The sequence below is a fragment of the Fonsecaea monophora genome (genome assembly GCF_001642475.1).
Source record: "Fonsecaea monophora strain CBS 269.37 chromosome Unknown Scaff139, whole genome shotgun sequence".
NCBI lineage: Eukaryota > Fungi > Ascomycota > Eurotiomycetes > Chaetothyriales > Herpotrichiellaceae > Fonsecaea > Fonsecaea monophora.
This window is the reverse complement of record NW_019174070.1, coordinates 12,536-27,786: the sequence shown is the minus strand read 5'-3', so window position 1 is coordinate 27,786 and position 15,251 is coordinate 12,536. Positions and strand designations below refer to the sequence as shown.

General features: G+C 53.3%; 6 protein-coding genes across 6 annotated transcripts; 1 reads left to right on the top strand and 5 right to left on the bottom strand.

Moving 5' to 3' along the window:
- Positions 1 to 252: 252 nt before the first annotated feature.
- On the bottom strand, positions 253 to 1,613 carry AYO21_10995 (hypothetical protein; the record flags this gene model as incomplete). Its single annotated transcript, XM_022660898.1, has 3 exons — positions 253 to 813; positions 894 to 940; positions 998 to 1,613. The coding sequence occupies 3 exons, from the start codon at positions 1,611 to 1,613 to the stop codon at positions 253 to 255; spliced, it is 1,224 nt and encodes a 407-aa protein (XP_022506785.1).
- Positions 1,614 to 2,739: 1,126 nt separating this feature from the next.
- AYO21_10994 (hypothetical protein) lies at positions 2,740 to 4,605 on the top strand (the record flags this gene model as incomplete). The annotated part of the gene is made up of 1 exon (XM_022660897.1): positions 2,740 to 4,605. The coding sequence occupies one exon, from the start codon at positions 2,740 to 2,742 to the stop codon at positions 4,603 to 4,605; it is 1,866 nt and encodes a 621-aa protein (XP_022506784.1).
- A 1,059-nt stretch (positions 4,606 to 5,664) lies between these two features.
- Positions 5,665 to 7,608, bottom strand: AYO21_10993 (hypothetical protein; the record flags this gene model as incomplete). The annotated part of the gene is made up of 3 exons (XM_022660896.1): positions 5,665 to 7,093; positions 7,181 to 7,362; positions 7,471 to 7,608. The coding sequence occupies 3 exons, from the start codon at positions 7,606 to 7,608 to the stop codon at positions 5,665 to 5,667; spliced, it is 1,749 nt and encodes a 582-aa protein (XP_022506783.1).
- A 373-nt stretch (positions 7,609 to 7,981) lies between these two features.
- On the bottom strand, positions 7,982 to 9,862 carry AYO21_10992 (hypothetical protein; the record flags this gene model as incomplete). Its single annotated transcript, XM_022660895.1, has 4 exons — positions 7,982 to 9,139; positions 9,199 to 9,621; positions 9,679 to 9,755; positions 9,823 to 9,862. 4 exons carry the CDS (start codon positions 9,860 to 9,862, stop codon positions 7,982 to 7,984), a joined length of 1,698 nt encoding a protein of 565 aa, XP_022506782.1.
- Positions 9,863 to 11,072: 1,210 nt separating this feature from the next.
- On the bottom strand, positions 11,073 to 13,085 carry AYO21_10991 (hypothetical protein; the record flags this gene model as incomplete). Its single annotated transcript, XM_022660894.1, has 1 exon — positions 11,073 to 13,085. The coding sequence occupies one exon, from the start codon at positions 13,083 to 13,085 to the stop codon at positions 11,073 to 11,075; it is 2,013 nt and encodes a 670-aa protein (XP_022506781.1).
- Positions 13,086 to 14,195: 1,110 nt separating this feature from the next.
- On the bottom strand, positions 14,196 to 15,100 carry AYO21_10990 (hypothetical protein; the record flags this gene model as incomplete). The annotated part of the gene is made up of 2 exons (XM_022660893.1): positions 14,196 to 14,858; positions 14,972 to 15,100. The coding sequence occupies 2 exons, from the start codon at positions 15,098 to 15,100 to the stop codon at positions 14,196 to 14,198; spliced, it is 792 nt and encodes a 263-aa protein (XP_022506780.1).
- Between the last annotated feature and the right edge of the window lie 151 nt (positions 15,101 to 15,251).

The window sequence follows — 15,251 nt, the reverse complement described above, 5'->3', positions numbered from 1 at the left end:
GTGACTCTGCCCCTGGTTTCTTGGCAGCCTTGTGCCCATCCAGCCAGAAACCACGCTGCGGCAAAGGCGGGACTCTAGGTACATCATCTATTGTAGGGGGAAGAGGGGACCAATGACGCAGAGGCATACAAGGAATGCAGAGCGAATGGATATTGTTTACAAAGAAAACTATAATCATCGCAACCCGGCCGCCTCTCTAACTACTTCCTACTTCAGACAAGTCGTTCCTTGGTCTCTCGAAGCTGAAGGCTATCAAGCTCTGGATCTGAGGACTGTGCGTCTAGTGGCATCATACCCAACTTTCTTCATCCACTCTTCGGCACTCTTGACTCTGTCAGGCAAGATGCGGTCCAGCAAAGCGTAGTCACGCTGGATCACTCCTTTGTTGTCTGCGCTATTCCGATATAGGTTCCACCAATTGGTAAAGTTCTCACCAAACGTCATGAGGAGAGCGTTTTCGTCCTTGACCGAGGAAATCCCAACTTTTGTGTCTGCACCTTTCGGCAAATGCTTGAAGTACTTTTCAACGGTCTCCGCGACGGGCTCGTCGACATATTCAGCCCGCTTGCCAGTTGCAGCCGTAAAAGCTCGGACAAGTTCAGAACCTGAAATATGTGCAATAGCAATGTCTAGCACCATGCCGTTCGCCTCGTCTTCGTGGGTGTAGATCCACGCAGCATAGCGCCCGAAGTCTTCAAGGTGGACAAAGGGAATGGCACCTTGACCAAGCGGTAGCTTGAAACTGTAAACATCGTCGCTGCCTCTTTCTGGGAGGAGGAGCTCCCAAAGCATCTCAATATAGGGTCCCGAATTCTACACATAAACTTACGTCAGCTGCCGCAAGAATGTCCTCTCCCAAGACAAAATGTCCTTCGTAGAACAGAAATACTTACAATAACGGTCCAAGCCATTGGACTAGTCGGTTGAGAACGCATCCACTCTGGCGCAGGCAGTCAGCAACGAGCGTGCTTGAGGTCAAATAGCAGCTGTTCCATACCTGTGACTCTTGCTTTCCCTTCATAATGCCCCACATAGAACTTTGGATCATATCCAGTCTTCTTGCCATTGTAATCTAGGCCGCTCCAGATCAGATGTTTAACGCCAGCTCTGGCAGACAATTCAAACAGCCGAATCCCCCAATAGGTTTCGGCTTGTTCTCCAAGCGCGAAACCATCGGTGTTGATAAAGGCGTAGTCAGATCGTTGAGCAGCTTGATAGAATGCGTCAACATCGTACCCGAATCCTGCATTGTTTTGGACAAGCTCGACATTGGGAAGGCCGGCGATCGCCTGGGCGGCAGGCGATGTAGTGCTACGCGTCAAGGCGAGAATTTTGTATTCGTTTGTGGAAGAGAGGGTCTTTATGATGGCACCCCCTTGGGCGCCGGTTGCGCCAACGAAGACGATAGTCTTCATGTTCGTATCAATTGAGAGATGTGAAAGTCCTAGATCAATAAGGTCTGCGGCTCTTGAATAACGAGCTGAGGCATTAGGAGGAGTATTCAACCTTTTATATTTGGACACCGTGTTGGGCGGCAATGCTGTTGACCCGACCCCGTGCACGAAATCTGGCGATCGACGATGAGTAACTGATCTCGTACCAAAGGCAGACATATTTGAGTGACCAGACATCAGCACAGCGTACAGACGGGATCTCTGGAAGGTTGTTATCACACAAGCAGAAGCACTGCGACATCGTACCACGCCAGTCAAGCTTTCCACCAAGTTAGTCGCGAATAGCAGAAGATCAGAGAACCGTATAGCACCATGACTCGGCCGACGAATGAAAGAATGTCATTTCATGATTTCCTAGCAGTGGCGCCCAGTAAATTGGTAATGTATGGCTCAAGCGTTAGATGTAGCTTCACAATTGGTCGTTGTTGCGGCCGGAGCTGTTAAGTAATCAGGTCGATGGCAATAAGTGGAAGAGCCATAAAGATAATCATTTCGCATTTTCGTACTCGAGATACCCCTGGCCAGTGTGATTATTTGAAGTCACGGAAGACTGTTCTTGTATTGTACTAGGTTCAGGGACTTAGGCCTGAGCAGTGCTTTTCGGGCTTCAGGCTTCGGGCTTCAGACACCAGGATGGATGTTTACTCAGCTTCTCTAATTCAGCTCGAGGCAGGGCTGAAGGAGGCACAATGACGTCGTCAAGCGCCAGGCGATACATCAAAAGAGTCATCAGTACTATACCTTGGCTTGCGGAAAACTATTACGAAACTGGGAAACATGTTGAACCAGCTAGAGAATACATGGAAGGGCAAAAAGAAATGGACTGATAGAAACAAGTGGAGAGCACCCAGAGAGGAAGTGGAGGGGATGCTGACACATCTGTCAGGTGACTTCGCGTTTCCCTCGGAGCGCGTCGCCTACGCACGTCGTGTTTCGTGTTTCGCGGGGCAGAGCCACTTTTTGTTGACTGCGGAGGGCGATCCATCCCACCCTCCAACAACTACTCGGTACCATCGTCGTGTATCTCGATCCTACACCCCTGAAAGACGGTTTGAGCATATGGTCGGACGCACCTTTGTCTAGAACAAAAAGTCGCGTTGAACACAAAGCGACCGCCGTGGGACGGCGTGATGGATGCGTTGGGTGGAAACAGTGAGATCCCCAATCCCAGCATGGCAAACAATTCTCAAAATCCACGTTATATTCTACCTGTCAACCCTGTTCCCGCACAGCTGTCTGTCGCTTCCAAGACCCTTCTCGCTCAATGTTGCCGCTGACGGACGCCATGCTGATTGAAAGTGACGGGAAAGCCCTGCAGCGTCCGATCCTATCGCCCGACGGCAGATCGTTGGCAGTTATTGCACCGGACGAACGAATACATATTATCGATCTGTGTGAAGCAGCCAAAGGACGGAGATTCATTCATGGACTCAAGCTTCCCAGACCAGAGCGCGCTTTCCTGCGAGGTTGCACCATCCTCCGTTGGTCACCGGAGACCATACTTAGCCCTGAAAGCGAGGCTGCAGAAGAAATCCTATCCGCCACATCATCCGAGTGTGACTATGGAAGATCCTGGCTGCTTTTGTCAGATACCAAACGCCTGATTGCTCTAAGCACAGACATCAGAGCGCCGAGGATGATGTCCGAGATCGACGATGAGACTGGCGCAAAGTCCAATATCCTTGCGGATTACAATCTAGGGGGCCAGCTTGGAAAAGCCAGTCTCGTAGATTTCGTCTTCAACCACAGACACGCACTAGTCATGTTTGAGTTTGGCTCAATTGCAGCCGTTCTTTCTCTGACCAGACCTCAACGAAATGAAATTCCCCATATCAAGTTTCCAGATATGAGAAGTCTGGCAAAGTCGCCGGATTCCAGGTATTTTGCCCTGCTCCGGCGCGACAAAGCACAAGACCGAGTGACGGTGTTTGAACTGGGAGACGACAATCAAGTCATATACAAATCCTTCGATTGCAACACTTCAGATGCCCAGGACGTGACATGGTGCCCGACTGGTCAACCACTTCTGGCTGTACGGGACTCGTCTACCTATGGTGTTAAAGTCTCGTTCATGACCGCCGAAGGCCATACACTCAGACAACTGGAAATCAAACCTTCGGTATTCCAATGGGATCTCAATCTTGCTCCCGTCAATGAAGTCGAGGGTGTGGGTCTCACCTTCTGGAGTTGGACCAGGGCAAACAGACACAACAACGCTCTTACACTCCAAGCGCTGGCAAATGGGCATAAGCAGGTGCTTGTGAGATACCAGTCCTCCAACAGTATGGGTGCTCGTATCCGAACGAAACTCGTGCATCCAGACGTGATCAACGGTGCAACAACATTTGCATGGTTGGAGTCTGGTAGATCGACGACCGAGAATTCTCCAACGTTCGCAAGACAGTCGGGAACTTTCGAGGTAGCGAGCACATTGTCTAACACCGACTCATCTTCGCAGCCTCGTCATGCCTCTCATTCTCAGTCCTCGGCACAAGAAGTCGACCAAGTCGACCTGGTAGAATTGAACTCAACTCATACGCTGCTTGCCACGCGGCTACGGACCTCTCCACGAACATTGTTCATCTGGAATGCACACAAAACCGCAAATCCCCTCGCCGTCGTGATTTTCGCACATTCCATCCGTCAAGTCCACTTCCATCCTTACCTTCCGCATGTCCTCATCATCCTGACAGCGTCAAAACTACCAAGACTATATGCTTGGTATCACCATACCCTGCCTCCCTCGGCCGGTCTGCTTCCGATCGACGTAAGCGGATCACCAGACTTTTGGGGAGCTTGGTTGCCGGGATGCATCACGCATAATGGCAACAATGACCGGTGTCCATTTCTCTTTACCTCGAGCACCGCATTCGAAGCTGGCTATTTGTCTACCCGCGAGGGACAGCTGGTTTTCGAAAGCATCTTGCGTGGTCCCCCACTTTCCGGAGACTTGACAATGAACCTAGGTGATGACGAGTCAACCACGGAGGTGATAGAGACACCGAGTCGACCCAGCAAGCAGAAAGCCAAAGAACCCGAAAACGGAACCGCGAAGAAGAAGAGGGCCCGCTTTGATGTTCCCCCGAATCCAAAGACTGACTGGGTGGATGATCCAATACATGCACAGGCCGGGTACGCTTACGCCTGGTGATATTCTATTGGTTGTTTTCAGCCCGTTCGTTTGAAAACAATAGAGCCAACCTGAGAGAGGCTTCTGTAAATTTGCTACTCGGTTTGTGGTATGGTGACTGCGGTTCACGTCGACTCAACCTAATATTGGCGACCGCCTGATGGCTCCGGTACGCCGCTGGCCTCAGTAAGATGGGCATGAATGAGATGTAAGAGTACAGGCGTCAGGGAGAGGTGATAGAACTCGAAACAAGGAGACAACCAGAAGACTATGGTCAGACTGTGCAATTGGATAGAAAGGAGAACGGAATTGTGCCTCTATCATCACGACGAAATGATTAGGTGTTCGACAGGCACCTTCAAAATGGACGAAGATGTTGGGAACAGGAAACGGACAAGAAGGAGAGAAGGGAGCGTTCTTTGTTTCTTAGACCCACGAAATGTGCAGTATGCACCCATGTAAAGTAGACACGAGCAGTTCGGATCAGAGTACGACCTCTCAGGTGCGTTATTATCATTCGTCTACCCATTTCTTTTCGGCTCTTCAGCTCTATCGCTCTGCGATTCAACACTCCCTCGCCCGGTCTGATCTAGAGGCGTCGAGTCACTCGCTACCTCAAAGAATCAGGGAGATACAGATCGGAGAGAGGAGAGAGGAAGACAGAAGAGAGCCACCAAGGGCTAGATATAGCCACCTAGGTACCTACCTACCTATCTACCTACTTAGCTATGTAGGTCCTGTGGTGAGCCACCTGATTGAAGAGACAGTCGATCGGCGGTAGTATACCTCCACGGCCCATGGGCAGGGGCTTCTATAGTACATAGGGACCCGTGCCGCGTGTACGGAGGCAGGTAATGTATATTAGTAGAGGGAGAAGGAGAAGGAGAAAGGAGACGTCGAATACCTAATATTGATTAGGATTATGTATTCATTCTTATCCAAAAGAGCTTTGAATCCAGGTCTATGTAGGTCGTCTTTTGCTGTTGCGCGGTGCCTTGAATCGTCCAAACGACACAATTCCCCTTACATATGTACCTACCTGCCTGCCTAGACAGAGAGGTGTGTGACGCCTTACACGCCTCATGAACCTTGCTCAATCTGCCCGGCCAACTGGGCAGGCTGGTCGAGACCCGGCGCGCTGACCAAGCCGCCCTTGCTGCCGCCGTCGACGATGTTCTGGCCACACTGGACCTTCCAGTTCTTGGGGACGTAGCCGTCGGCGACGCGCTTAAAGGCCTCGAACGTGCACAGCGACTCGTCGCCGCGGTAGTTGTTGCCCGGCTGCGCGCAGGCCGGGATCTTCATGACGCGGTCGTTGTACCGGATCCGCACGTAGTAGCCGTCCAGACGGCGCTTTTGGGACTCGGACAGCTCCGCGTGGGGGGTGCGCGCGATCAGGTCCTTGGGCGGCACCGAGGGGGAGAGCGTGGACGAGCGGGACAGGGACGGCGTGGAGAGCGGGCTCGAAGACGACGAGGCCGACGACGCGTCTCTCGAGCCGCTAAAGCTCCCGTTGCTGGTCGGCGATCGCAGCCCCAGGAAGGAGGCGAAGAATCCTGGTGTCGCGGCCTGGCTCTTGGGTTCGGTGCTCGCCGGTGTGGTGGGCGTGAGGAAGTCTGCGTCGGGCGAATGTCCCTTGGCCTCATCTCCAGGGTCCTTCTCCCTGAAAAGCTCAAAGGCGATGTGACTCGTATAGGGCGGCCATTTCTCCCCGCCAAAGGCCCCCAGACTCGTCAGGACGCCCGCCAACGTCGTGTCGTGACAGCCGCTCAGCGCGAACCTGATGCCCGTCTCACCGCCGCGACCCATGCCCAACTGTCCATTCTCGCCTCCGATCTCGTTGATCGAGAGACCCGCGCCCTCGATCTTCGAGGTCATCCGCTCCACGATATCGCCAATCAGGCCCCCTATGCCCAACATTCGATACTCGCGGTTCTCGTTGTACCCGGAAAACCACTCCTCCACGCCGATGCGGTCGATGATCTCGCGGGCGCGGGTGTCGTAGAACTCCTTGGGGAGACGGGTCTCGGGCCCGTGGGCGAGAGTCGAGTTTATGGTGTCCATGATCCCCGAGAGACGCGGGTGCGAGTCGACCGCGATCTTCTTGTCGCTGTTCTCGGGCATCCATTTCCCCATCAGCTTCGTCAGGTATTTCATGTCGTCCGAGTCGTTCCACCGGTCGGCCGTGCGTTGGGCGAATGCCCGGCTCAACTGCGCAAATCTTCGACAGTTGCCGTCGTTGGGAAACAGCGTCTCGTCGGCCGGAGTGCGTGTCACGATCGTCGGTGGTGGGAACGCCGCCGTGCGGGACGTCAGAGGGTACATGCCCCAGAAGGTCTGCTGGACCGACTCCAGCGCGCGGGGAAGAGGCGTCGAGCGCAGGTAGATCAGGTCGGCGTTGGCGATGAGGGAGGGCATGAACCGGAGCTGGTCCACGTACAGGGTGCGCAGACGCGTACCGAGCGTGTACGTCGATTGCCGACCAGCGTCGGTGAGTTCGCCTAGTTGACTGTATCCCAGCAGTAAGTCTGTGGAAGCTCTTATCTTGGGTGTGGGTGTGTTGTATCAACTCCGCAAAGGATTCTTGTATTCATACCAGACCCCGTCAACCTGTCCCTTGGGTCCCGCCGCGATGACCGGCCCATCATCCTCGCCAAACCGCTCGAGTCTTCTCCGCCACTGTAGAGAGTTCCACTGTGACACGTCTTGCGGGGTCATGGCGACGGAGCGCAGGCGTTGCGCCGCATTACAGTAGGGCCAGTACGCTGGCAATCCTGCCTGTGGTTTGTGGCCCCGCGGCGGTCAGCACATGCCACCACTCCCTAAGTGTCCCGCGAACACCCCCTCGAGCAAAGAGGTACGGGGGATGTGCTATGATGGACTCACGTTTCCAAATCTCGCTGAGACGGGAGCGCGTTCTCCATGACGTAGGAGGACTTGGACGAGGCGCAATTCGAGGTCTTTGGGGTAGAGTTTGTCGAGCTCGTCCTGCGTGTACGGTGGGCGGAACTGGATCGAGGTCATGGTTGTAAGGGGGTGACTACACTGCGTGTAGCGGAAAATCGAGGGCTATCATGGGTATGAAGGAGAAAAAGGACATGGTCAAAGACATTTGGGAGATAATAATATCGAAATGTCGGGCACTAGAAGGATTGGGGAAACTAGTTTTACTCGGTTGTATCGATCTGGAAGTCAGAGTCCGGCATCCATCCCCATGCACGTTCGGCTGTGGTGCCTGATTCTGATACGCAAGCGAAGATCCAAATAACGTGCTTTCGGCATCAGTTGCAGGGCATCATTCTACATAATAAAAGATTCTGTTTCAGCAGGCAAGGGTATCTGTATCCTGATTCTCTAGCCCCAAAAGCCATTCGTATCGTCATCTTTGCAGTCGCTATCAAATGTGTAAATCATTCATCCTCCGGCCTACGCCCTGGGTCTCATCAATGGGGCTCACAGGGTTGCTTCCAAAGGGACCGCTCGTCGGGTACGATGAACCCCCATTCGGTGCTGTCGCGCCAGTAGTCGGACCTCCTCCATGCATCGTGAAATGTTCTGCCGAAGATTCTTGTCGGTGTACATAACTCGGTGTTGGTTGATACGCTGCATTGTAAGGACCAGGACGGTGCTGATCGCTCGGCAACTCTTGTGGGTACTGGTTCGTAGCATGTTGCTGCGGCTGATGAGGCGAGGGTGTGTTCTGATTTCTATCAAAAAGCGCATTGGATCTCGCCTGTGGTTGCGGAGATCCATATGCATCGTCGTCAAAAGGGTTGTCGGCGACGCCGTAGTCGGCACTGGATGAATAGGCGTGTGATTGTGGACGAACACGGGTCGGCACCGGAGGCGGCTGCTCGGGAGCGGCAAAGGCAGAAGACAAAGCGGCGGCATTGGAGAAGTCATAGGGATTCTGAGTTGTCTGTGGCGGCGGAATTTGTGGTGCTCCCATTTTACTTGGGGGAGGCCCCGGAGGCGGCGCATATAGCTCTTCCTCCTCTCTCCGCAGCGGACTCACGGGTGTAGGGATAGTGTTCTGTCGACGAGGAGGCGAGGAAGAGTACGGTCCATGTTCCGGCGGCAGCGACTGAGGCTGTGATGTCTGGGAATAGACATTCTGACCTGGAACATGCTGTTGAGGTGTGAACATGGGGTTCTGCTGAGGCTCTGTTTGCGCTTGAGGGCTTGGTGTTGCCAATCCAGTCGCCTTGCGGGCCTGCAGGACCGCTCTTTGATGTTTGGACATGGCTATGTTCAGTTGGTCATTGGTTTCGATCAGAGTCAACATCGTGTCTGGGTCCGGCGCGGGATTCTGGGCGTTCAAATACGACTGAATGCTCCTTTGCATCGTTTTAGCTCGATCTGCAAACTCTTTGACCAGATCATTTGCCAGTAACTCTGCCTGAGGAGTAGACTGGACGGTCTGGACTAGTAGTCGAGCTGTCGTCTTTGCTTCTTCAATCCGTCCGGCCAACTCTTCGGCTGGTGGAAGGGTGTCTCGTCGTCGATGCTGTTGCTGGGGATAATGGCCGGCGTAGGCGCCAGGGATTTGAGCCTGCTATTGTGACAATGATCAGTCTTTGTCAAGCACCCAGACGTAGAGACGGCGCAGCTTACCGGAGGGCGCAATGCATTTCGCTTTCCTTTCTCCTTCCTCCACATCTCCATGAGCGGCCCCAGGCTGTCATTTCCAGGCGCCTTTTCCACCTCAAAATAGTCCAATGTTTCTCTGAGTATCTGCTGAACGCTGGTGTCCTTGCCTTCCCGCAAAAGCTCTTTGACGGTTGCGACGAATTTGTGATCGAAATTCTGGGTGAAGGCTCTGGCCGGGTTGTCGGTCAGGATGCGGGAGAGCATGACGGCGTTGTACTGGGCATATCCTTTCTGGTAGTTCTCTTTGCTGAGATATCGTCGAATGGTCGCCGCAGCCTCCTTCGCCGCGGTGGGACTGGATTCGGCCGCATCAACAATGGCAGGCAGGTGGAGGTATTCTTCGCCGGCGGCATCGGAATTGGGGGCGCCTGATTCACAAAATGCTGTCTGGACATGGGCCTCAGCTGACGATCGGTGACAAGATGGAAGTTGTAGTTAACTCACGACTTCGCGGACCACAACCGCCTCGGGGGAGTCGCCTTGTGGCAGAACAAACGTGCTGCTCCCATTTCGCTCGGGACCTGGCGCAACGCCATCGTCAGCCACCAACAGCACCAAACGAGGTGGGGGAGGTTATCGCGCGCATACTCGAGCTCTTCTTCTTGATATTTCCCAGAAACTTCTTCATCGCGGCGGTCGAGCTCCAAGTCAAATCCCACCGCCTGATTCTCTGTATTCGTCGAGACTTGGCTGCGGTGTGCGAGTATGGGTTGCGACGAAGGTGGAGGACTCGTAGGTCAGGCTGCGGCAATAGGCAGCGTCTGAAATTATTATGCTTTCGTGGCCGCCAGTATGCAGGCTGGTGGGCTGAAATATAGGTAACGCAGTATGTAAGAAGTCGTTGGGCCGGATCGGCGCAGAAGCAACTACTGCAGCTCCCAGGGTCCTTGCGTTGTTTGTCCGGAGGCTCGGGGCGCAAATCGCAGAAACCTGGAGGATGTGTGGAGAAAACAAGAGCAAGGGAGCAAGCAGCAGGAGAAGAGGATGGGAAATTCAGAGGGAGATTTTTGGGTTCTGGGGAATGCGATGCATCTTCGTATCTAATTTATTTATCTGCCCTTTATTAAAAGTTGTGATAAGATGGCAAAAAGCTATTATGGCAGGCCGCGTCTGTCTCTCTCTCTCTCTTGGTCACTCTCCCCCTTGGGTGTCTGCCGTCTTCCCCACGACCCGGTCTTTACTCGTAGAACAAACGAAATTGACGGGAGTCCTTTACCCTGGCGCTGGCGTGCACTGGTCAGCTGCGCACTTTTGGCTTCTTGGAAGCTTGGGCGCTTGCACAACCGCTTCGTCAGCCATCTTTGTTCCGCTTCCGAAGGGGACGCCATCTTGAATTCTTCACAGGCATTTCAAGCACTCGACTCGACATCGTTGCGCAGCGTTGTACTCGGTGGTATTCCTCCTACACCCTCGGGGCCTCCTCACCCAATCCCCCTTGCGTGGCATGATACACGTGGAACGAGGCTGTGTCAAGCGCGCCCCTCCCTAAGAGCCGCCTAGAGAGTTTCAACTCCGGAGTTCCTCCACCATCTATGCCTTCTATGCGTAAGCATTGCATCGTCACTCTCGCCACCTAGTTGGCCACTCGCAGAAATGATCCACCGAGGGAGGGCGAGGTCCAGGTGACAAAGACATACCGAGGAATATACGAGGTACATTGACATGTTTGCAAGAAGCATTGCAGTTGTAATAATGGCGATTTACAAGTTCATAAGTTTGTGGCAGTCTTTCTTCCCTCCAGCGCTAAGGCCAGAGCATTCTTACGAAATGCTTGAAGAGGCAGAGACCATCTTTCATCCTTTCATATGTATTCCTATCCTCAACCTGGTCCTTTACAGTTACCACGTAAAACTCTCCTCATTCAACTCCAAATTGCCCTGATGTATCCTGTCCCTCACTGCCGCTCGCACCTCGTCGGCCAACGCACCCGGGCCGCAAACACTTACCATGACCGCACCAACCCTTTCCGGAATCACCTCGTCTAGCACGGCTCCAGGATCGGCCCTGCCCTGGACAATCTGCATGGTGGGCTTGCTTTTGCTATGATTGATCGCCCTCGTCGGCTTGCTCACATGCACTCTGATCATGAGAACTTCTCGTCGGCCTTCCATATGTAAGATCTCGTTCATCCAAGGCTTCACCCACTCCATACACTCGGTGTCGCGGATTGACCAGACAAGCACAATCTTACGAGTCGCCACGGTCTGCGCCCGTGCTCCTGCTAGGAGGTGCCGGATCTGAATGAGATGATGGGTGATGCCACCACCCCCTGCGAACATGACAACTGTGCCGTAACTGACGAGCGAGTCGTGGCCCGCATAGGGGCCTTCCAGAAATCCACGGAGTTCAAGCTTACGCCCAGGAGCAGCGCGAGCCTTCTCATAGAGTTGCCTCGTCATGCCAGTGCGTGCAACCGTGATCAGCGAGACGGTCGTGGGTGCTTTGGACGGCGACTTGAAGATGGATTGGCTTTCCAGAGAGCTCGGGGTCGATGGTCTTTGCAATTCAAAATTGTGGCCACAAACGGGGGGTTCCGACTCGACATTCGTCCATGCAACGGATAATGGATGTGACATCCACAGCGAGATAGATGGGAGATATGCATACATGTGACTGCCGGGCCGGATCGTGATACGCCGTGGCAATTGAAAGGTGACACGACAGGCATCACCTGGCAGAGCTTCCACATAGGCAGTTGTGGTGCCGCCCGACCGAGAGTAGTTCAGATATGCGAGAGTGCCCAAGCGCCAAAGTCTCTCCGTGAAGAAGAGAAGAATTGCCGTTAAGATCGAAGGATAGGCAGGCAGACGCATGATATCCAGATGAATATACACGCCGAGCAACGCCAGAAATGCCAGGCTCTGGTGAAGGTGAAGGAACGTCTCGTAGAAGGCGTGTCGGACGGGCGACAACGAATGCAGTGGCAGCAGGACTATCGCAATTAGTCCTAGGAGTCCATAGTAGAGGAAGGGAGCACCTCGGAAGATTCTGATTGTTGCTTGATCTCCCTTGGCAAGCTTATACGCAGCCAGCCAGGCGAAGAAATGGATGGCCGATAAAGCGGCCACCAGCCTGCCGATCCATCGATGAAAGAGATTGAATGTGTCAAAGCTGACCCTCAGGAGTGGTATCGCGATGTTGTTTCTGCTGGCAAGCACAATCAGGGGAATGAGGTTGACAGTGGCCAAGATGCCGCTTCGTCCACGTAGTTCGGCGTAGAGCGCCCCTCTCTGTGGATTCTTCCAGTCGAGTAACAGACAGTAAATCAAATTGGTGATGGCATAGGCGATGAGGAGGATGGAGTGGATGCGGCTGGGTAGCGTGCCATAGTTGACTGCACCGGATAGCTGGAACTCGCGATTGTGTCTTTTCTTCCAGAGCGGAGCATAGACAACATGTTTCTTTAGCCAACTCCAAATACTAAAGTGATCCACAGCATAGTAGTTTTGTTGCGAGGACTTTTCTGTGGTCATGCAGTAGATGTTGCGGATGTAAGACACAAATAGCTGTGACAGTCGCAGGGCAAACACAATCGTGAGTGCGACGATGATGGAAAGCCACAGCATCCGGACTAACTGAGTATCCATCTCCAGATTGACTCCGTTCAAGCCGGTGTAGAAAGGAGGAGCGGTGGAAGGTTTTCCGCCAGGTACCACAACGTTGGAAAAAGTGATATTGGGCTTGGTGATGTTGAAGGAACTGCGGGCAGCTCGCAGACTTATATTGCCATCGCTTAGACCTCGTCTGGAGTGATGGCCCCGATGCTGGCTGATATGGTCATTTGCATGGCTCCGCAGCAATTGCGTAGCTGTGTCGAGCACATTTGAAAGTAAACGGCCGATTTTGTCCATTTTGTTTCGGTCTGATTTGTTTCAAGGTTATGATTGCAGGGTTCGAGATGGATGTTTGTGCCGTGTCCAGGGATGAGAAGACGATATGGGCCTTTTGTCTCGAGTCAACAGATCAATGTGAAGGAGAACTATGCATTCGTTTCTCAACTGCTTCAAAGAGAGTTAACAAAGCAGTTCTTTGAAGTGCAACAACTACCTTGTCTTGAAGAATGAAACCACTGCACCGGAGGTACAAGGAGCAGACAAAAAGAGTCAGCTGCTTTTGTAGACTTGTGATCATGGTGTCTCAATCACTGCCTCCCGTTGACGTTGACATCTGAATAACTGGCTCAATAACACTGGCGCACACGTGCTTTGTACACGGCGCTAATTAACAGCAGGACAGCATCGAGGTGCATTGCTCAATAAACGCAGGGCCGATTGAGCGTTATTGAGCAGGAACAGGCAGCTATTCCGAAAACACGACGCTTCTCGCTGTTTCTCACTGTTCAAGCCAAGTTGAGAGGACATGATTTGGAGGACGGAGGATGGCAAGACAACAAAGGGCACCTTATCGTGGTGAAAGCAGACGACCAAGCCCTTCTCTTGGTATTTGACCACCTTTGTACCAGAGACAACGGGCTTGATAGCTCACAAGGGGACTGCTGGAACATGTCTGGGCCGTGATGCGACATGAATAGGTACCGGTAGAATCCTCTGTGTGAAACTGCCATGATAGCTAGTGACGGTGTTGCGCATATCTCACGCCACAAGGTTCTATGTCACAGAGCTGGGCAGTGAGGCAAGGCGGTATCCATAGAGCTGGATCTCGCCATTTGGCAATCGAATGAGCCGCCCATGTCGTTTGTAATTTGTTGTAGACGAGGTGAGGGCGGAAGAGGAAACAGGCTTGACAAGTGCCGGCAAACCTGCCTACATATATTTCTAATGACGTCCAGATTCCTGTCATTAGTGCGTCATTTCAACATTGTTTGCTGCAGTGACTTTCTCCCTCTCCTTGCGCCTCGAAATGAACTGAACAAAGCATCTTGGAACCCGGCAGAGCTTGCTCGGGCTGTATAAAGAAGAACAGAATTCTCGAGTGTGCCCACTTCTTCTGCTCCACCCATATCACCGTCCCATCCACCCGCCGTCAATGGTCAAGACTTCACCACTCACATACCGGCTGGCATCACTGGCCAAAAACACCACCGCACCCTTGAAATCCTCCGGCGTGCCCCATCGTCCCGCGGGGATCCTCTCGAGAATCTGCCTCGCTCGTGTCTCGTTTGCGATCAATGCCTCATTCATGTCCGTCTCGATATACCCCGGCGCAATGGCGTTGACGTTGATCCCCTCCTTGGCCCACTCGTTGCTGAGCGCTTTCGTTAGCTGAGCAACACCGCCCTTGGACGCCGCGTATGCCGGCACGGTGATTCCCCCTTGGAACGTCAAGAGCGAGGCCACGTTGATGATAGCTCCCCGTGACTGCAACGGTGAGGCAGGCGCAGGTTTTGACAAGAGATAGGCGCCGAAGTCGCGGCATAACGTGAATACCGTCGTAAGGTTGACTTGTAGCACGGCATTCCAATCGTCCAGGGGAAACTGGTGTGCGGGATGTCGTTTCTGAACCCCCGCGCAAGTGATCAGGATGTGCATGTCATGGCCGGCTTTTACCAGGTCCGGAATGATCCTGGACACCGATGTCTGGTCGGACAGGTCAGCCGTGACGATTGTGGCCTTTCGCCCCAGTTGTTGGACTCTATTGTGTGTGTTCTTGTTGCTTTCGTCCCGCTTTTCGAGCACATGTCATGATCAGCATGTTTTCCACCCACAGGAGTGGCATCTTCTTCAAAACGAAACAGAACGACACTCTCCCTTCTGCTCCGCGACCGCTTCTCACTCACCTGGATAAGAATGATGTCTGCGCCGGCTTCAGCCAGGGCGATAGCCATAGCTGCCCCAATGCCTCGAGTCCCGCCTGTGACCACGGCCGTTTTGCCGGCAAGGGAGAACATCCTCGTCAACGCCTCCATTGGTGCGGGCTGTTTCAAACAGGTCAAGGATTCAGACGCCTCTTGCCTATAGTTTTCCTCAGGATATCTTCCCACAACTTTATCGACACAAACCGCGTCTGAGGAAAAATGCCACGCTTCTCACGATGCAGAATCTTTCTTGGTGTAACTC